Here is a 17,982-nt window from a genome sequence, read left to right on the forward strand (position 1 = left end):
GGATGACACAAGAACAGGCGATTTGCAACGTGCGTGGGCCTCCTTTAAATAAGCCCCGCCCCGAAATCAGTCGATCAAATTCTGCATCGCGCTCTCGCTCCTCTGACCAATCACGTTTCCCTGGGGCGGGGTTATCGCGGTGGTCCGGGAAAACGTCAACCAATCAAAGAGGGAGTTCTTTGAACAAAAGGTTTACGAAGCGCGTCGCTCGGCTTGTGAGGCGGATATTATTCATGTTCACTGAGCGGCTATTTAAGGAGGCGACATGACAGCAGCTAGCGGAGCAGGGCTAGGACATAACGGTCTGTCACAAACACACCCATGTCCCGCTATTCAGTGACAACATTTTTAAACAGGGTGATAATAAGTTTCGATAATAATTAAAGTAGGTTTACACGCATATTATTGATACGTTTATTGGATTAAGATTAAAACAGCGTTACTTCTGAATTGTATGCAAAGTTGATCAACTTTATATAGCAATTTTTTTTTTTTTTTTTTGCTATGACAATGATTTGTGGTGTTATAGCTGAGAACAGGGAGAGCATCTCAATGCTAGTATTGACACCAGAGTTTTATTGAGTCACATTTGAACACGGTTTGTGAGATGTTTGCTTTTTAAAAGCCTATTAAATATGCGTGACGTCAGAGAGGCACTGGTCTGTTTGAACATGGACACGCCCACCGCCTCACACTGGGCTTTGGCATAACCGCCTTCTGAGAGGAGTACAGGGGGATGTTCAGGTCCTCCTCCGGCAGTTCGCTTTAGCTGTAGCCCATAAAGTCCGTGCTGGTATCTATCACACCCTCACACACACTCTTACACTCTCTCTCTCACACACACATTGCTGTCCCGTTACTCGGTGTTGGAGAGTTTGGTGTTTTCCCTGTGCTAGAAGGCTAACTCAAACTTACACATCGGACACCTGAGCGCGAGCGACCACGCCGTTATAGCTACGTCTCTTCTCTACAGATTAAAACCAAACATTTATATATAATACATCAGTGTTATTTAACTAATTTTAGCCAACATGAGAAGATCGTGTGCTATTTACGCCACCGGGATTGTGTGCGCTCATCTGCTCATAGTGGGAATCGCCCTGATGGTGGCTCAAGTCTTCCAAACAATGATTCAGGAGAGGATAAAAAAGGTAAGGTGTTTTCTGCTTCTCTTTTTTTCCCTTTCAAATGATTCAAATTAACGGTTGAATCTAACGGTTAAATCTTGTACTCGTCCTGTTATTGGCTAGTCTGAACTCAGCACACAGGGTTAGCTAACACAGAGCCGGCGTTAGCTCCTGTACAAGGAGCTACAGCAAGCTATGTGTAGTTATAAAGTTATAAACAGAGAAGGAATTTTATATAATACTGTTTTATACAATAATGTGTTAGTTTAGTTGACTCTTGGTACCCTGGATAGCACACTGCCTTCCACTGAGTGTTGTTAACATCAACCTCACCTTGTGTTATTGAATGAATGCTGTTAGAAATGTTCCTGGTTGTAGGAAGGACATTTTGGGATGTTTTTGTTTTAATTTTATAACACCATTTTTTCACACTATGCCCTCTCCCATGCTGATAAATTCACCCCATTAGCTGAGTGTTTGCTGCTAACCCTGACTGAAGGAAGCTCCTGGCCACCTGGCGTGTAGAAGCGATGCGGTGGAGGAAGACTCTGCATTTCTTTTCACCTCGTCTATTTTTAAACGTCTTTCGTTTTCACACGTAAACAAAAAGCTTTTTAAAGCCGGTTAAAGCTCAAAGGAGCTGTTTTGTCCGCTTTTCTAAAGAGGCGTGAGGCGGTAGCCGGCTGTAGTGTAATGGTTGGGGGAGGTGTAGTGGTGTAGTGCTCACTCAGGGTGAAGGGTCTTATTGCAGGAAAAACAAGGCTGCAGTTCTCCTTCAGGAATACTTGGAATTCTCTAACTCCTCCCATTTAGGTGGAATTTCTGCTATATATATATATGTGTGTGTGTGTGTGTGTGTGTATGTAAAATATATATATATATATATATATATATAGTGAGCACTAAGGCATAGCAGAAGCCTTAGTCTGTCTGAGTATTATGTCTAATCATATAATCATCATCAAATTTGATTATTAAATCCACAACTGAGTAATAGTGATATAATTATCAAAGTACTCTTCTTTTCTTTTTGAGTATTGTGCATCTCATCAGTACAACACCAACCAACTCCAGATGAACCGTACCTGACGTTTTCCCACTTCCTTCCCTCTCAGATTTTATCGATATATTCGCAATATCGCCCGTCCCCTAGTCACAGCACCTTAGCTTTAAACCTTTCTTTGAACTGATTAAGAGGACGACTAGGCAACTTCAGCCACTTTTCAAGCCCTCAGGACCTGCATATTTCTTGAACTGGGTGTGGAATGAGCTAAATTGTTTTGTTTGTATCTATTGTAGCTTTAAACCAAGGCAGGGTTGTTGTTTTTTTTTTTTTTTTTCTATTCTTTTTTCTTTTTCCTTCCTTGTCTTGTCTTCTCTGAACACGTAGCACAACACTTTAAAGAACATGTTAACATACTGGCGTACTGGCTCATTTCCTTTCTACATGCAAATCAATTTTTTATTACTTTTTGACCTTCCACCTATAAGGAACAGTGTAATTATTTATTTCTAGGCACATCATTTCCCAACAATACATAAACCAGTTTTTTGTCATTACATGTCCTTTCTTGTTGTAACTTCAAGACTATTCAGCATTCTTGACTTTTTAGACAGAAGTGGGGGAAGGGGGAGGACAACCTCAATAACACGCAGAAAAAGTGATGAAGGTTTTGGAAACACTTTTGTTTTATGTTCAGTTCCACTTTGAAGGACACTTAGAGACCTTTATTTTCAAGGCTGTAGGCATGACCAGTTGGTTTGGGGGTTATCTTAAGCCCCTGGAAAATGTCAAAAACACCGCGAGGTTATCTAAATTTTTCTCTTCATGATGCATGAAATGCATGTTTTTGACAAGGACATCTAACCGCCCAACATTAGATAAATATATCTAAGGTTATCCATATTCATGACTCAGTTAAAAAGTAAATATTAAGGTGTGGTGTGATAAATTCTGACAGTTTGACATGTGACGTATTTGTTAGGACCCAATCAGCATAAATGAAACATTTATAGGCATGTTGGAAGATGAGCTCAGCATTTCCGTAAGCCTGGATCAAAGCAGTCTTATTGTAAAGAGCCGTGTGACCCAACTGAACCGTGTCCTGCCGTAGATAAAAGAGCATGTTTAATAGAAATTTTCTCAAGTACATCATACTTTGCCCACAGCACAAGGAAAGCAAGTAGTAAGTCCTTCTGAAAGGATTCTTTTCAGCCTTTTTAGACCAACAACAGTGAGACGTTTCACAGTATTACTGAGCTGCCCTTATGAAGCAATAACTTCAGTAGTTCTCTTATACTTGATACAGTAATAACAGTGTACAATGATCAGCTGTAGTTTTCATTTAGGCTTAAAATGCTATGTAAATTATTGCGGAAGTTTCCTTTCTACTAGGTAAATAACCTTTCATTGGATTCCACATTTCTAATGCAGAGTGCTTTTTGTGTATTGTAACTACTTTCACATTTACACAATGCTAGATGGCCAGTGTGTGTGTATATATATTTCTAAGATATTTCATAAGATTTTTGTTTTTCCGAAGGAGCTGTTCTTTGACAGTTCTCTAGCTAAGTTTTCTTAAACCAGATAAATAAAGAAGTAAAGGAAAAAAAAACAAAAGTACAAGCTTCCCTGTTTTGGATTTCAGCTGACAGGATAGAGAAAGGTTTCTTTAATCTTAAGACCTAAGACAAAGCTGTCTGCTGACTAGACATTGTCTTTTTCCCGTGTGGCTGACTGCTTTGTCTCTGTTCCTTTGGATTTCCTCATCACAGCATGTGGATGTCATTCACATATCACCCCAAACCACTACAGACCTAGTGAACTTTAAACAGCATTATTTATTAGGGCAGTACACCACTAACCTGAACTGAACTGTGTAAACAGACTGCTTTTTTGGAGTTTTGGTAGAGGTTAAGTCAATATTAGGAAGTAGAATGTGATATAGTTCATGGCTTACAGGTTTTAGGTAACTTTGAGGTCTTCATTTTGTGAAAAAGTTCATCTTCACGTGTTCTTTCTACTACAGAATTGTTAATTTATATATGAACTTTTCAGGAAATCACCCTGGCTGAGAACAGTCGAGTACTGGAGGGCTGGATAAACCCTCCACCCCCAGTTTACATGCAGTATTTCTTCTTCAATGTTACTAACCCTCAAGACTTCTTGGAAGGCAAGGCAAAGCCTCATGTCACACAAATGGGACCTTATACATACAGGTAAGTTAAACATATATCAAGCTTGATGCACTTTGCCTATCAAGCTTAACGTGCTAACGTTTTTACCCCCCCAGCTTTCTTTCTGGGAATCAAGTAATTTGTTAGGCAGTTGTTATTTTTAGGCCCAGCACGGAGCTCTTGTCTGTTTATTTAACTTCAAATCTAATTGGTCCTGATGCTATGGTGATAGTCAGTGGCAAAATGAAACAGCAATCAAAATCCGGAAATGACTCAGAGAAAAGAGGAAGTCAAGGGTGGAGGGAAACATTTAATATGACAGACGTCACGGAACTTGAATTACTAGGTGGCAGCAAAAAAAGTGAATTGGCACGGCATGCTTTTGGCCAACAAGTCATTCTTTGATTACTTGCTGCAGTATACAGTTTACTATAGGAAGTTTAAACAATTAACCCAATGTCTCTCATCACGCAATCAGGGAATACAGGCCCCGAGAGAACGTGACATTCTTGGAAAACGGCACGAAGATCTTTGCCACGAATCCCAAGAGTTTTGTATTTCTTCCGGAAATGTCTGTCGGAGACCCCGAGGTGGACCTCTTGACCACTCCCAACATCCCAGTCATTGTAAGTTTGTATTTTTTATTTTTTTTTAGTGGAACTGGCAATTACCCGTAATCACTTAACTGATCACCCCATGCGTTATTTGGCCTGAGTATATGAAGACAGCTAACACAATGACCTGATGACAACTGTGCTGAACATGAGTTCTCCCTTATCTCTCTGCAGGCTGTCATGAACGAAATGCACTCCTATTCTTTTTACATCCGCCCGCTGATCTCTATATGGATGAAATCACTGGGCGTTGACCTGTTCATGACACGCACCATTCACGAGTTTCTCTGGGGTTTCAAGGATCCACTGATGAGTAAACTTCATGCCTTGAAGCCTGAGGTGGATGAATACTTTGGCCTGATGTACAAGGTGAGAATCTTAAAAGATTTTACTGTGGAATTAAAAACATCTCTAATGTAGAAGTGGAGTGATTAGGTCCTGCTTCTTTGGCATTTCTTTGGGTTTTTTTTATGTTACTTGAACAGAACCTAAGCCCTGATGCTGAATGTGTTTGTAGGAATGTGGTTGTGAACGTGGTGACCACTGAATAGGCCTGGCAGTTTGTAAAACATGTGGGTTGCCGTATTTAAGTCTCTGGTGTTTTGCTGATGTCTGATTTTTTTTTTTTTTTTTTTTTTTTTTCTTCTCTCTTTTTTTACGTGGTTAATTAGAAAAATGGAACCCATGAAGGTGAATTTGTCTTCCATACTGGAGAGAAGAACTACATGGACTATGGCAAGATCGACACCTGGAATGGAATAAGGTAGCCAATGCTTTGCATGATATTCCCCTTGGCCTAATTGGCTTCTGTGAATATTTGTTTACCCAATGAAATGGCCTTGTCTCAACTTTGCTTGTTGAACTTCTGATGCTTGCATTGCGTATGTGCCAAGCAAAAAAAAAAAAAAAAAAACACTCAAAAGTGAAGGTCCACCAAAAAAAATCATGCGCAATTCTTCTGACTACTCAAATTTCCATGCTGCAGGTCACTTTATTGCCTTATCTGATATTCTTTTCAATTGTTTTTAAAAGAAAGAGTTTCTTTTTTAACTTATCAGTAAAAATGAACAATTATGATTACGTTGAGTATAAACACAGTTAGTGTACAATCTTCATGCTTAAAATAAATGCATGGATTCTTTCTCATCTCTTTTTGTAGACAGATGACATGGTGGTCATCGGAGCAGAGCAACATGATTAACGGCACGGACGGCAGCGTATTCCACACCTTCCTGTCCAGAGATGAGCTGCTCTACATCTTTGCTGCGGATCTCTGCAGGTACGCTACACGTGGCAACCTCTGCGAAGAACTGTCCTAGTCGGCTACAATTTAAATGCCACACATGCACTTTAATCCTCCAGTTCCCTTCACTACTTATAGTTGTGTCTCATTGACACAATATGTTATATCTTCTTCTCAATTATCAGCAATGTGAACCATTTTGAAGGTAAAAAGGATACAAAACACAAGCTTGGACATGCTCCTGACGCCTCTGTTCACAGCTGAGAGCGTAATACAGAGGTGGAGGGATGTTAAAAAAAAAAAAAAAAAAAAAAAATTAAAATGGGCCATTTTGTACTTAAAGTCTAATGCACCTTTGTGTTCAAATGATTACATGTCATTCGAGCGTCCTCCATATGTTATGTTTTCCCGTATGTAGGTCGATCCATCTGGGATATGTGCATGATACAGAGGTGAAGGGGATTCCAGCATTCCGCTTTGCTCCTCCCGCTGATGTCCTAGCTGCGCCAAATGAGAATCCCGCCAACGCTGGCTTCTGCGTGCCTGCTGGAGAATGCCTGAGTAAAGGAGTGCTTAAAGTCAGCGTGTGTCGCGAAGGTAAGGGCCAAGGACACTTTAGATCACACATGGGTGAAGTGCATCCTATTGGTCACACTGTATTGTTCTGCTGTATTCAGTAACTGTATGAATTTCTATGATTGCTATTCAAGAGCTGTGAAATTTTAGATTATCACAAAAACTTGTTGCAGGATAAAAAAAAAAACAAAGCAATACAGTGTCTAATCAGAACATTTCACACAAAAAAAACCCAACAGTGCCTGAGAGTGCTTTAGCGTACAAACATTCGATCTCTGCATCATTTGGCCCTATGCATACTCTTCAAAACAACCGTCCTTGGAGGTTTGTACTGCTGGTATAGCAGAATCATTACTTCTGAAGAAAATCATTACTTCAGTGAATCATTACTTCTGAAGAAATGCACAAACTGGCACAATAATTCACATGATGTACCAAAGGGTTACTGCATTCAACTGCAGAGCCTATGGACAGCAGGTAGCTTTGCTGCCTCACAGCTCCAGGGAACCTAGTTCAGTCTTGAACCAGACAATCCTGTTACTGTCTGTGCTAGGCCTGTGTCCTGTAACATTAACCGAGGCACTGCGTGCCACTGCAGTAGACGGACGTCATGCCTAGCCTATAAAAAATCATCCTATGGTCTTTAGTCTTAAAAAAAATAACTGTGCACCATAAACTCAGGCTGTAATGTTGGTGTTTAAGCAACGTCTTTAATAGAGAGTGCGAGGATGGCTGACTTGAACTCCGAGAGCATTATCAGCGAACATGATCATTAGAAATGTTTGCAAGATGCCGTGAATTGCGAGCACTGGCACGAGAGCACTTCAGTTCTGCGAGTACTGAGACATGCGCACTTTCTCCTCACTCACCATGGTCTACACACTGCTCACTAGTCAAGTTAATTAAAGTAAAATAGCCATGGCCTATTAAAGTTACAAAAAAAAATGTGTAATTGTGTAATGTTAATTTTATTAGTATTCTGACATTTTGTGTATAAATTAAAAAAAAATAAAAAAGGTTTATGCTAAATGTGTAAGTACTCTGTGGGGGGAAAAAAAAAAACAAAACGTAAAGCACAAAAAAAACCAACCCCCTTCAAAGTCCGCGTCAGAAAGGACTGAAGGACGGAAAGGAGTGAAGTTCACGTCTGCTTTTTGCTCTCTGACCAGCATTAGCAGCCTCTCAACTCGAGTTCATCTCTGATCTGTCTGTCCGTGTTTGCTCTCTCCTGCACTGTGACAGAAATCAGAGTTCAGTACACAAACGTTTAATAAGTAACTCCAATTCAGGACCAAGCACTTCAGGCTCGACTTCTAATAGCAGCTTGATTGGGACATAGGCATGCTATTCTCTTTATTGCTTCCTCAATAAGTCATCGTGCTGATAGCAGTGTTTTCTGATGGTTAACTCATTTTTACCATGTGATTGCTCTAATGATGACTCTGGGTTTTCCACACTTCACATGTCCTGATTAGTTTAAATTAAGCGAAACTGTTGTTAGAGAAGTGGAATAGTGGATCTGCTTTCCTTTTGCAGAACCCGTTCCACTGCTGGATTTAACCAGCTGGGGAATGTATAGGCAAAGGTCAAAGTCACACAGAGCAAACAAAATGTGGAATTTTGTTCCTTGCCCGTGGAAGTTTGACAGGTCGCTGTCCTGTCGTAACTGATTGCCAGCAGTTTGATATATCATGGGGAGAAAGTTTATTTAGTTTCCAGATTTAATTTTTTTTTTTCAGCTTTTCTAGTAGATGACTAAGCATTTTTGGAGGCTGATTCCTCATGATTTGACATGTTTTCTCCTTTTTTTATTTTTTATTTTCCCCCATAGGAGCACCTATAGTTGTTTCATTCCCACATTTCTACCAAGCTGATACAAAGTACATTGATGCCATTGATGGGATGAGTCCAAACAAGGAAGAGCACGAAACATATCTTGACCTTAACCCGGTAAGCTGGTTGTGGGGCTCATGATAGTATTGTTGAGAGTAATTAGTTGATCTATTTATTCACCATTCAGCTGTTTAGACCTGCCATGTTTTTGTAATTTAATATAGGCTATTAATATGCCTCTTATGACTAAAAACAGAAATGTGTTTGTGGTGTATGGGGGAGACTATTGAGAACGTTAAGTCTGATGGTTTGAAGGTCACCACATACGTCTGTGTAAAAGTACTCAGGATGTGAAGGTTTTATTTGGGTGTTTGGAGCTAACTTTCTTTTGAAAGTGTTACATGAATCTGTCACATTTAGTTTAAAAATATTATATTACTCTTAGCTGGATGGACACCTTATAAACGGTTTATTGTAATACCTTTGTTACAGACGACTGGGGTCCCTATTCGTGCCTGTAAGAGAGCCCAGCTCAATGTTATAATGAAGAGGGTACCTGGCTTCCCGTAAGTACCAACTTCCCACTTTGTAGGATTGTCTATTTCATTACATTTAGAAACTTTAGTGAAATAACAAAATTTCCCCTTTTTCAGTCAAACACGTCTCCTGAACGAAACCATCTTCCCTATTATGTATGTCAATGAGGTACGAAACGTGGGTTTTTTTTGTTTTTCTGAGCTTTTTTTTTTTTTTTTTTTTTTTTTTTGCAATGTCTATGGCACCATATTGGTCACTTCCAGGTTACAGACTATTTTCCTTTCATAAATCTCCAATCCTTGCCTTTTCCAGACGGCGACCATCGATGATGACTCTGCCTCCCAAATGAGAACTCTGCTGCTGATCATAACCATAGTGTCCAACTTCCCCGTCATCATTGTGGGCATGGGCGCCATATTACTGCTCATCTTCATCTTCTTGGTGTGCAGGAACCGTCAAAGAAAGGTAAGATGCTTTTTGCTATTTTTATCCAAGAGCTTGTTTACAAACTACTCAAAACAGCTTTATTCAGGAATTATGTTCAAGTTATAAAAATTACAGTATTTTCAGGACAAGTACAAGAAGCCTTTTCTTTAAGTCTGCTTTAAGGAAACACTCAGCATTACACCTTAAGGGAATAATTCAGATTTCATGTGTGAGTTGTTTAATATTTTGGATAATGCCTCTAAAATGGCATGTGAGACACTTACAGTGGTATAATCTAGTTTAGTTTTTGTTCTATTCGTGGTGCCGTTTCTATAGTCCTGATATTAATCTCTCTGGAAAATGTCTGTTATGAGCACATCTTCATGAAGGAGGCGTTATATATCGCAATGTTTAATGTTAAAATGTGAAATTTAAAAGTAGCTTTATTAATGGCTGTACTTGTGCGATCACTGCTGAAGTGGAACTGTTCATTTGTGTTAGTGCGTCCATGGGATTTTAACATTATGTTAGCATCAAGCTGAGAGCAACTGCTGGAGTAATCTTGACAAACGTAAAACCTTTTTGTACCATGTTTTGCACCGGTACGGTCAGATAAGAATAAGATAAGCAGCACATGTTTTTGTGGTAAATAGTGTAGCATGTCAGTCTAATTACTGTCAGTGACAAACTACCATATGGGTCAGATAATTTATGGAAGTGTTATTAATACATCTTAACTGACAGCAGTAGCTCACTTGGTTTGGTTTCCAAGGCTGTAAACAGACACTGTTATTATGCTACAGGAAACGTAACCAAAACAAAAAGGTTCTCTTTAAGGAAGTGTGTCACGATAATTCTAAGAATTATAAAATCTCTCTAACACTCAGCAGCACCGAGCAGCCGCCCATGTGGTTAGGTGATAGCGCACAAAGCATTAATATTTTCTTTATATTCACTTCCCATCCACCTGCATGAAGATTCAAGTGCATGAGACTAACCGTCAGTGCATGTTCTCTTTAACTAATCCGTTTAAATTTGCCCCACATTTATTTTACTACTACCCATGAACCACTGCACCAGTTAAAAAATAAGTAAAGAGAAATAAAAAGAATCTGTTCAGTATTATGGTAGGTGACAGAGTTTTTAGAGTTTTATTGTGTGCAATTCAAAAACTGTATTTTTGCATAATGCTGCCATGTTTTCATTTTCAGTAACAATTCCCCTCCCCTCTTTTTTTGTTCCTGTTCAGAATGAAGTAAAACGTATTGATTTTACCGAAGCTTTTCATTCTTTTGCTGTAAGTCAATATTTCCCCCTTTTTCTGTTCATTTGCTCACTGTTTGCCTGTTCATAATTTAACTCTAATGTTAAGAGGTGCTTCTTGCAATTTAGCCAGTTATAATTTTACTTTGAGTACCTATTTCTTTCAGGGGAAAAAATGTTAACAGTTACCTGCATTTGTTTCTGCAAATCATGTTCATTGCTGTTTTCGCATGGTTCATTTGGTTGAACGTAGACTACAGTTTTATAGTTCTGTGTTATATCACTTTATGCGTTTCTATTAGATGTATTAGCTTTTTAGATATTTTCTGTAGATGAATAGGGAAAAAAGTTTAACTTAGTTTAGATGTTCATGACTTGCTGTTGTAGTTAATAACACTTTCAACATTTCACGTGTCCTAAACTCGGTTCCTGTATGTCCTGGCAGACGGCGAAAGACGATACGGCCTACACTCCGGTCAGCAGCAAATCAGACGAGTCGCCCGAATCCCACAGCAACCAGCCTCTGAAGAACGGCTCCTACATCGCCATGTCACCAGTAGAAGCCCAGAAGTGTTGATAAAGATCACTGCGTGGCGTTCCCGCTGAGGGGATCCACTTGTGTGACTCTCTTTTCCTCTTTTCACCTTTTGATTCTTTCCACTGTGCAACACGTTCAGGCAGGTCAGCTCCTAGAAACACCACGGTCGAACAAGACGCCACTTCTTTCTACAGGCGTCTTTACGGACCACCTTTCTTCTGCTGACGTTCTTTTTGCTGTTGAAGCATGGCCTTCTTGACCTGCCATATTTTTGAAACAACAAAAATCGTACTACTCAAAAACACAGTGCTGTTTATCTAGTCACTTCCTCCAGGTCTGCTGACACTGACACTATTGTTGACTAGACACAAAGTGAACAAACTGAAAACACCTGCTCGCCTTGTGGGACCGTATGCCCATGTGCATGTTCACCACTCTGTAGTTTCTGTTTAACCTTGTTTAACATGGAGCTGTGAACAAAGGGAGAGTGTTTAGCGTGAACACATCCAGGCTGCTAGGAGAAGCCATCTTGAACACCAGTGTATAGGCATCGGCAAGTCTCTTAAAGTGTATGATGAAAGTTTATTGCCACACTACTGTATTGAAGTCTGTGCAGTCAGACGTCATCTAATGAAGGTCTTTATTTGCCATATCTTAACATTTCATAGAACATAAGGCAAGCGTTATTGTTTGCCTCTTCAACTAGTGTTTAAAAAAGCTAAAGGGTCGAGTGCAGTTATGGTCGTGGGTGTGATTGCGTGCGTGTCTGTTTTTTTTAATGTATGTGTAGGAAGGCAGGCATGTTGGTGCTTGCATATGTGTTAATCTCACTGCTGTGAGCTGATTTCTAAAGAGCAGTGTGCTCTCTTAACCGTCATACAGTGCCAAGTAATGGTCCACTAGATTTCAAAGGTCCCGTCTAAACATGTTAAAATGTCATACTCTAGATAAATTGCCCATAGTATGCCAGATCTGGTCATTTCGCTCACTCCTTCAGCCTACGCCTGATTCAGAGGGTCTCCTCGTCGTGCTATGAAAATTAGCTTTCATTCCTCTTTTCTGAAAGGAAAGAAAAGCAAGCTTACAAATCGCACAAGTGAGACTTGAACCTGCTCTCTGCCTTACACGTGTGAGTTTGCTGCGTGAAAGGGCTTTGTAACGTAGTAACGTGAGACCACCTTCGATCAAATCCAGTCTGTAGTCAAAATATCTGCAAGTCATCAATCAAGCCCTTGTGTCCTGTTTAAGGCATCTAATCTCCAACTCAGAGAATGCACAACTAGATCGACCTCCTTTACTCAGGCGGTTGTTTACAGCCTCTTATCTCTAGTGACTTTGAGGGCTGACGACTGAAATTCAACAGTCATGAGTTCTGTACATTGTGTGCATGTTACTTCAGTTCAACTCTGTGAGGCAATGGGCAAATTAAGACCCATGATTGATCTGGCACTGAAACACTCTATGTCCTGTTGATTTTGTTGCTGTCGATTCTGTCCACGATGTTTAAACCTGAAGCATTTCAGAAGTGAGTAAATGCCATGAAAAGAATCTACTTGGCAAAGGAAAAAGTGCACTTTTTCTAAAAAAATGATCCTGCACATTTAATGTGCAATTCAGTGCAGTGGTCCTCACTTGCATTTCAGAGATGTGCCCAAATATCTGTTTGTCTGCGTGCTTTTGTTTTCTCTGTGTATCTCTTTCTTTGTTTTTTCTTGTATGTACTGATACAAAATCTAGTCTTCTTAGTCGGCATATCATTTCTGCTAACAGATTCTCAAATGCTACACACAGATATAGTTGTATTATAGTTGTATTATTATGAAAATATTTCATATGCATTTGTACAAAGGATCAGTATAGAGCCATACCATGCCAAACTTTTTTGGTACCATCTTTAACAAATTGTGAGTTATCTATCCATAAGTTCAGATTTGGAAATGTTACGTTCTACATATTTTCTGTTATTTGTTGCCATCAAGGTCTATGTTTCATTCAGTATTGTGTCAAATTGTTCAGACATGTTTTGTATGTTTTTTTTTTTTTTTTTTTTTTCCCTTTTTGAAATGAAATTTTGAACTGGATAAGAATAGCCTTGTGCATACTGAGTGTTAGTGCTATAGCTAGTAAACAAACGGAGGTGCAAGGAAAGTAACTGGAGCATTTATGTGAACACCTATGGCCTTCTTGGTGTGCTTTTGTAGTCAGAAGTACACTGATTTCCAGCAATGGCCTTTATAAAAGTATAAACCCAGAAAGCTGTGGACGAGCCTGCTGGTCCTCGTTACCCCGAAGTGGAACGTTCCACTCGTCCTGACTTGAAATTTTAAGCTCTCCAACCTGAGCCATTTCCACACTCTACTGACTTTTGAGCCCAAACCTTCTCGTTGCTTCACTCAGCTGTACACTCGACCAAAGATAACCTTACAGATACAAGTGTCCCCCATTTGTTTGCTTTCATAGATACAGATGTAGTTCCATCAATTTGCCAATTTACAACACTCAAGGGCAAAAGGCAAAAGAAAGTCAACAAAGTATTTTTTAGATAATACTAAGGGAGATTTCTACAGCGTTTGTAACAACTCTCAGCGCTGCAACAACACTCAGAATTATGTATTGACACAGCAATACATTGTGTAAAGAAAATTTTGTAAAGCTGAAAAAGGTTTTGTATCCAAACACATTTATGTATCATATTGAGTGATATGTTCATTATCAGGACTTTGTATAGTGTTAATTCTTTTGATTCTTCCTCATTTTCTAATATTTCACCCAAGTTTTTTCTTTCTATTTTCTTTCTACCCTCCCCACAGATTTATAACGTGGTTCTGAGTGTCGTTCCACAGTTGTGATGTTAAAACTGTGTATATGATGTGTAAGTTCAGTGGCAGTGATTGAGAAAGGCTTGTGTGTGTTTTCTCTTTGGTTTGGGATTTTGAGAGTAATGACCTCCAGTGCCACAAGTTTCTTAAGAAGCCACTTCTCTGTTTTGTCCGATGTGGAGTGCCGTAGGAAGGCTGAGTGTCTTTGAGTTTAGTTTTAAAGGGGGATTACCTTCGTGCCATACTGAGCACTAGAGAATTGAACCTTTTATTTTTGTCCCTTAGATGAATGATGCCCTCCTCCAGGATGAGACTCTAGTGCCATTATATCCTTGTTTACTAAGTTTTAGGAATTTACTAAAACAGTGTAGCAGAGTCAGTGTTTTTCATCACCTGCATTTCAGTTCACCTTCCCCATGTGATGAAGGATGGTTTTGATCATTTCATGATATTTGCTGCTGAAAGAGACAATCCCCACATCATGTTCGGTGCAACATTAATTTGAAAATAATATCCAATTTTAGTTTTGAAAATTTACACTGCACAGATGTTTCTGCAATACCTTTTGTAAACATTTTTAGTGTCCTTTGCATAAAATAAAGTTGCATTTACTGCAAAATGACTTGTCTCATGAGTGTTCTGTAAGTGCTGATCTTTTAAGGCAAGACACTACAGGTGAATAGGGTATTTATTTATTGTTTTAAATAATAAATATAACTCATTAAAATTAATCTTTTTCCAGTTGATTGCTGATATTCTTTCATTTATTTTGTACTGGAACCTTTTCCAAAATTAACATTTATTTATGAAAATGAGGCTTAATCAAATTTATATGCAAGTTAATCTAATACAGTGAGGAGAAATATATATTCATACACTTTTGTTTTTCCTGTGTGTGTGTGTGTGTGTGTGTATATATATATATAATGTATATAAAATGGTTACATAAAAATTAATCATGTTTTAGATATAAATGCTGAATGCTCTCTTGCAAATAAAAGCAGCAAAGACCTGAAACATTACAATTCACAATAAACAGTACAGTTGGTTTGAAAATATGCAGGTCATGGAAGCATAGCTAATTGTCCTTGGACAGGTGCACCATGCAGGATTTCACAACGTGCTCTCAGAATAATGATAAAGAAGGTAAGTGAGAAGCCAACATTCACTTGAAACAAGTTGAAGGACGACCTGTATGCAACAAGAACAAATTACACAGAGAACAATATGCAATGAACTGCACCATTCCGCGTCATTGAAGATTTCAGTGATACAACAGACAAGAAAAGTGTCTGAATACTTATTTCCCCCTCACTGTATATGCATATGCATTCCAATGTAATATATTTGCATACTTAATAAACTCAAAATATAGACTTTGGATAATGTTTGAATTAAAATATTTATTATTTATTATTAAAATATTTATTTATTTATTTATTTATTTATTATCTTTGAAAACACTCTAAAAAGTAAGAATTTTTCAGAAGAGCCTGTTGGAATATTAATTTCTTTTATTGTTAAATCATGAAAATGTGCTGTTATAAAACAAAATATTTTATGCCCTTTCTCAGTATAAAATCTAACATAAAAATATAACTTTTACCAACAATTTGGGTATTCCTCTGTAATACAAATTCCTTTGTAATATCCTTCTGAATTGGGATAATAAGTAAAATTTCATACATGCAGGTTATCTAGAAACTGAGCGTTTCAGTTCTAAATATAGTTTTAAAAAATTTAGTTAAATGGTGTTAAAAATCATTACACATTTCCACACCTTCAAGTGTGGATTGTAAAGGAAATTGACATTTATACATATTTTTATGAGACAATTTGTACAATTAACACATATACCTGAAAAAGTTTATCAGTTATACATGACATGATGTCACTGGGCCAAGTGGGCGGAGCTTAAAGCCTTCTTCAAAGTTGCAGAAAGTGTTGTGGTGCACAATAACAGTGAAATAAACATTTTCCTGAGTTACAATACTGTAAAATAAGACATAGATGCAATGAAAAATGACTTGTGTGACCAAAATTGCCTTAAAGATCCTTTATAGCTGAAAATCAGTGCATTGTTTAAATGTTTATGTGTATTATTTATAGTTTATGTAAAGTCTGGTTTGTTGGCCAGCATTAAGCATTGAAGATATCTTAACATTACAACACACACCAAATTGCTAAGTAAATATTTTTTCCTCAGAAAGTACACTTTTACAAAGAGTAAGATTAAGTAAGAGTATGAGTTAAGCAGTGCTTGTGTGGTCTGTCTTCAGCTTCAGCATCTTCCAACATAAACACAACTAAATCTTGTGGCCTGGGTCGCATCACAGCACATGTTAAGAGACTCTGGCCTGTTTATGTTAAAAACGATGAGGCTCTTTACCACACACTTACTACATAAGACATTCTGGTTAGAGATTGAAAGGGTTTTCAAACTGACCAAAAGTAAACTTCTTAATACTTCACAGAGTACTTGGTACTTTTATTGTGCATTTATGTGTTTGAAAAAAAGAGAGCCATTATTCTGAATGAGAGTTTTCTCCTTTAACATGACATTTTTCTTGCGTTCCATCCGAAACTATGTCCATAGGGCACTATTTTCATGTCGAAAACATAGTGAAGAATATCCAGGGCACTCATTTACACCCATAATGCACCATGGTATGTCATGTAAAAATGACGTACCTAAGTGTCCACGAAATACCCATAATCCACTATGGGTTGATTCATGTGCACCTTCAATCACCAATCCTGTTCCCTCTAATAGTAGAATGGTGTTAAAAGCCTTCAGGTGCAATGAAGACACATCTGGTCTTTAAATGAGGCCCTCTTGCACAGTGGCACATTTAATATGTCAGTAAGTGAATGATAGACTCATTCTTTTTCCATTTTTGTACATGACCTGTTACTCTTTGTGGTACCTGTTTATTGTTTCTATTGTGAAACCATGGCTACAAAACAATGAACATTTGTGCAACAATAAATGGTTAAATAGAGCTAGTAATCTTTAAAATGTCTCTGAGCTTGTCCAGACATTTTTCCTCCTACGTATAAATTCTTTAAGATGTTAAAATACAGCTCTGAAGAACCAACATGCTGCACCTTGCCTCTGAGGAACACTGACTATTACTGCAAACTACTGTACTCCTATTCTACACCTACTACTAAAACAGTTTTGTGCTCTTCCCATTATTGCATATTCAATATAAGTCTCAATATCAAATATAAAATGTATTTAGGGATACATAGATCCCATTTTCCCCCAGCCAATACTCAGAACTAATCTGATACTGAAATAATTGCTAAATAATCTAAACGCAGGAACTGAAAATAATGATGAATTAAGATGAAAATAATGATACTGGTAAGGCAGTGGATTGGAAAAACATGTCTGATGCAATCCTGATAACTGACAGTAGTATGATAGAATACTCAGTATTAGATTGGGACATCCCGAGTGCACAAGAGTTCAGGAGGAACAAAGCTTTGGAGTCCTTGATTCAAAGTTACAGCACCACCAACAGAGGACCAACAGTAATTTAAAAGAGACATAGGCACTAGGTGAAACATTAATTAGAACAAATATAAAAGGTACTGTTCCTTCTCACTGGGATTGTACCATCCGAGTGTACACCTTTTGTACATTTAGTGAAAAAGTTGCAGGATGTGTATCTTACTCTTAAAGCTAATGAATGGTACATCAGTGCTTCTATCATTTGTTTTTCAACATTTTTTTTTATTGATTTTCATAGAATATGAAAGATACAAAAAAAAAAACATTTGAATTTGAAATGTTAAATGGCTTAGCAACACACAAAAAGAA

General features: G+C 38.1%; 1 protein-coding gene across 1 annotated transcript; it reads left to right on the plus strand.

Annotated features, from left to right (window-relative positions):
* The first annotated feature begins 255 nt into the window (after positions 1-255).
* scarb2a (scavenger receptor class B, member 2a) lies at positions 256-14,772 on the plus strand. Its single transcript, XM_026931302.3, has 13 exons — positions 256-1,151; positions 4,186-4,346; positions 4,783-4,930; positions 5,093-5,287; positions 5,590-5,681; positions 6,078-6,197; positions 6,580-6,758; positions 8,569-8,687; positions 9,063-9,136; positions 9,224-9,275; positions 9,420-9,572; positions 10,783-10,830; positions 11,242-14,772. The coding sequence occupies exons 1-13, from the start codon at positions 1,032-1,034 to the stop codon at positions 11,371-11,373; spliced, it is 1,593 nt and encodes a 530-aa protein (XP_026787103.1). The 5' UTR covers positions 256-1,031; the 3' UTR covers positions 11,374-14,772.
* The last annotated feature ends 3,210 nt before the right edge of the window (positions 14,773-17,982 follow it).

This window comes from Pangasianodon hypophthalmus, chromosome 24 (genome assembly GCF_027358585.1).
Source record: "Pangasianodon hypophthalmus isolate fPanHyp1 chromosome 24, fPanHyp1.pri, whole genome shotgun sequence".
In the NCBI taxonomy this organism is placed as follows: Eukaryota; Metazoa; Chordata; class Actinopteri; order Siluriformes; family Pangasiidae; genus Pangasianodon; species Pangasianodon hypophthalmus.

Coding starts and splice junctions, on each gene's coding strand:
- scarb2a (XM_026931302.3), top strand. CDS start 1,032: ATGAGAAGATCGTGTGCTATTTACGCCACCGGGATTGTGTGCGCTCAT. Junction 5,288..5,589: donor ACTTTGGCCTGATGTACAAG/GTGAGAATCTTA, acceptor GTGGTTAATTAG/AAAAATGGAACCCATGAAGG. Junction 9,137..9,223: donor AAGAGGGTACCTGGCTTCCC/GTAAGTACCAAC, acceptor CCCCTTTTTCAG/TCAAACACGTCTCCTGAACG.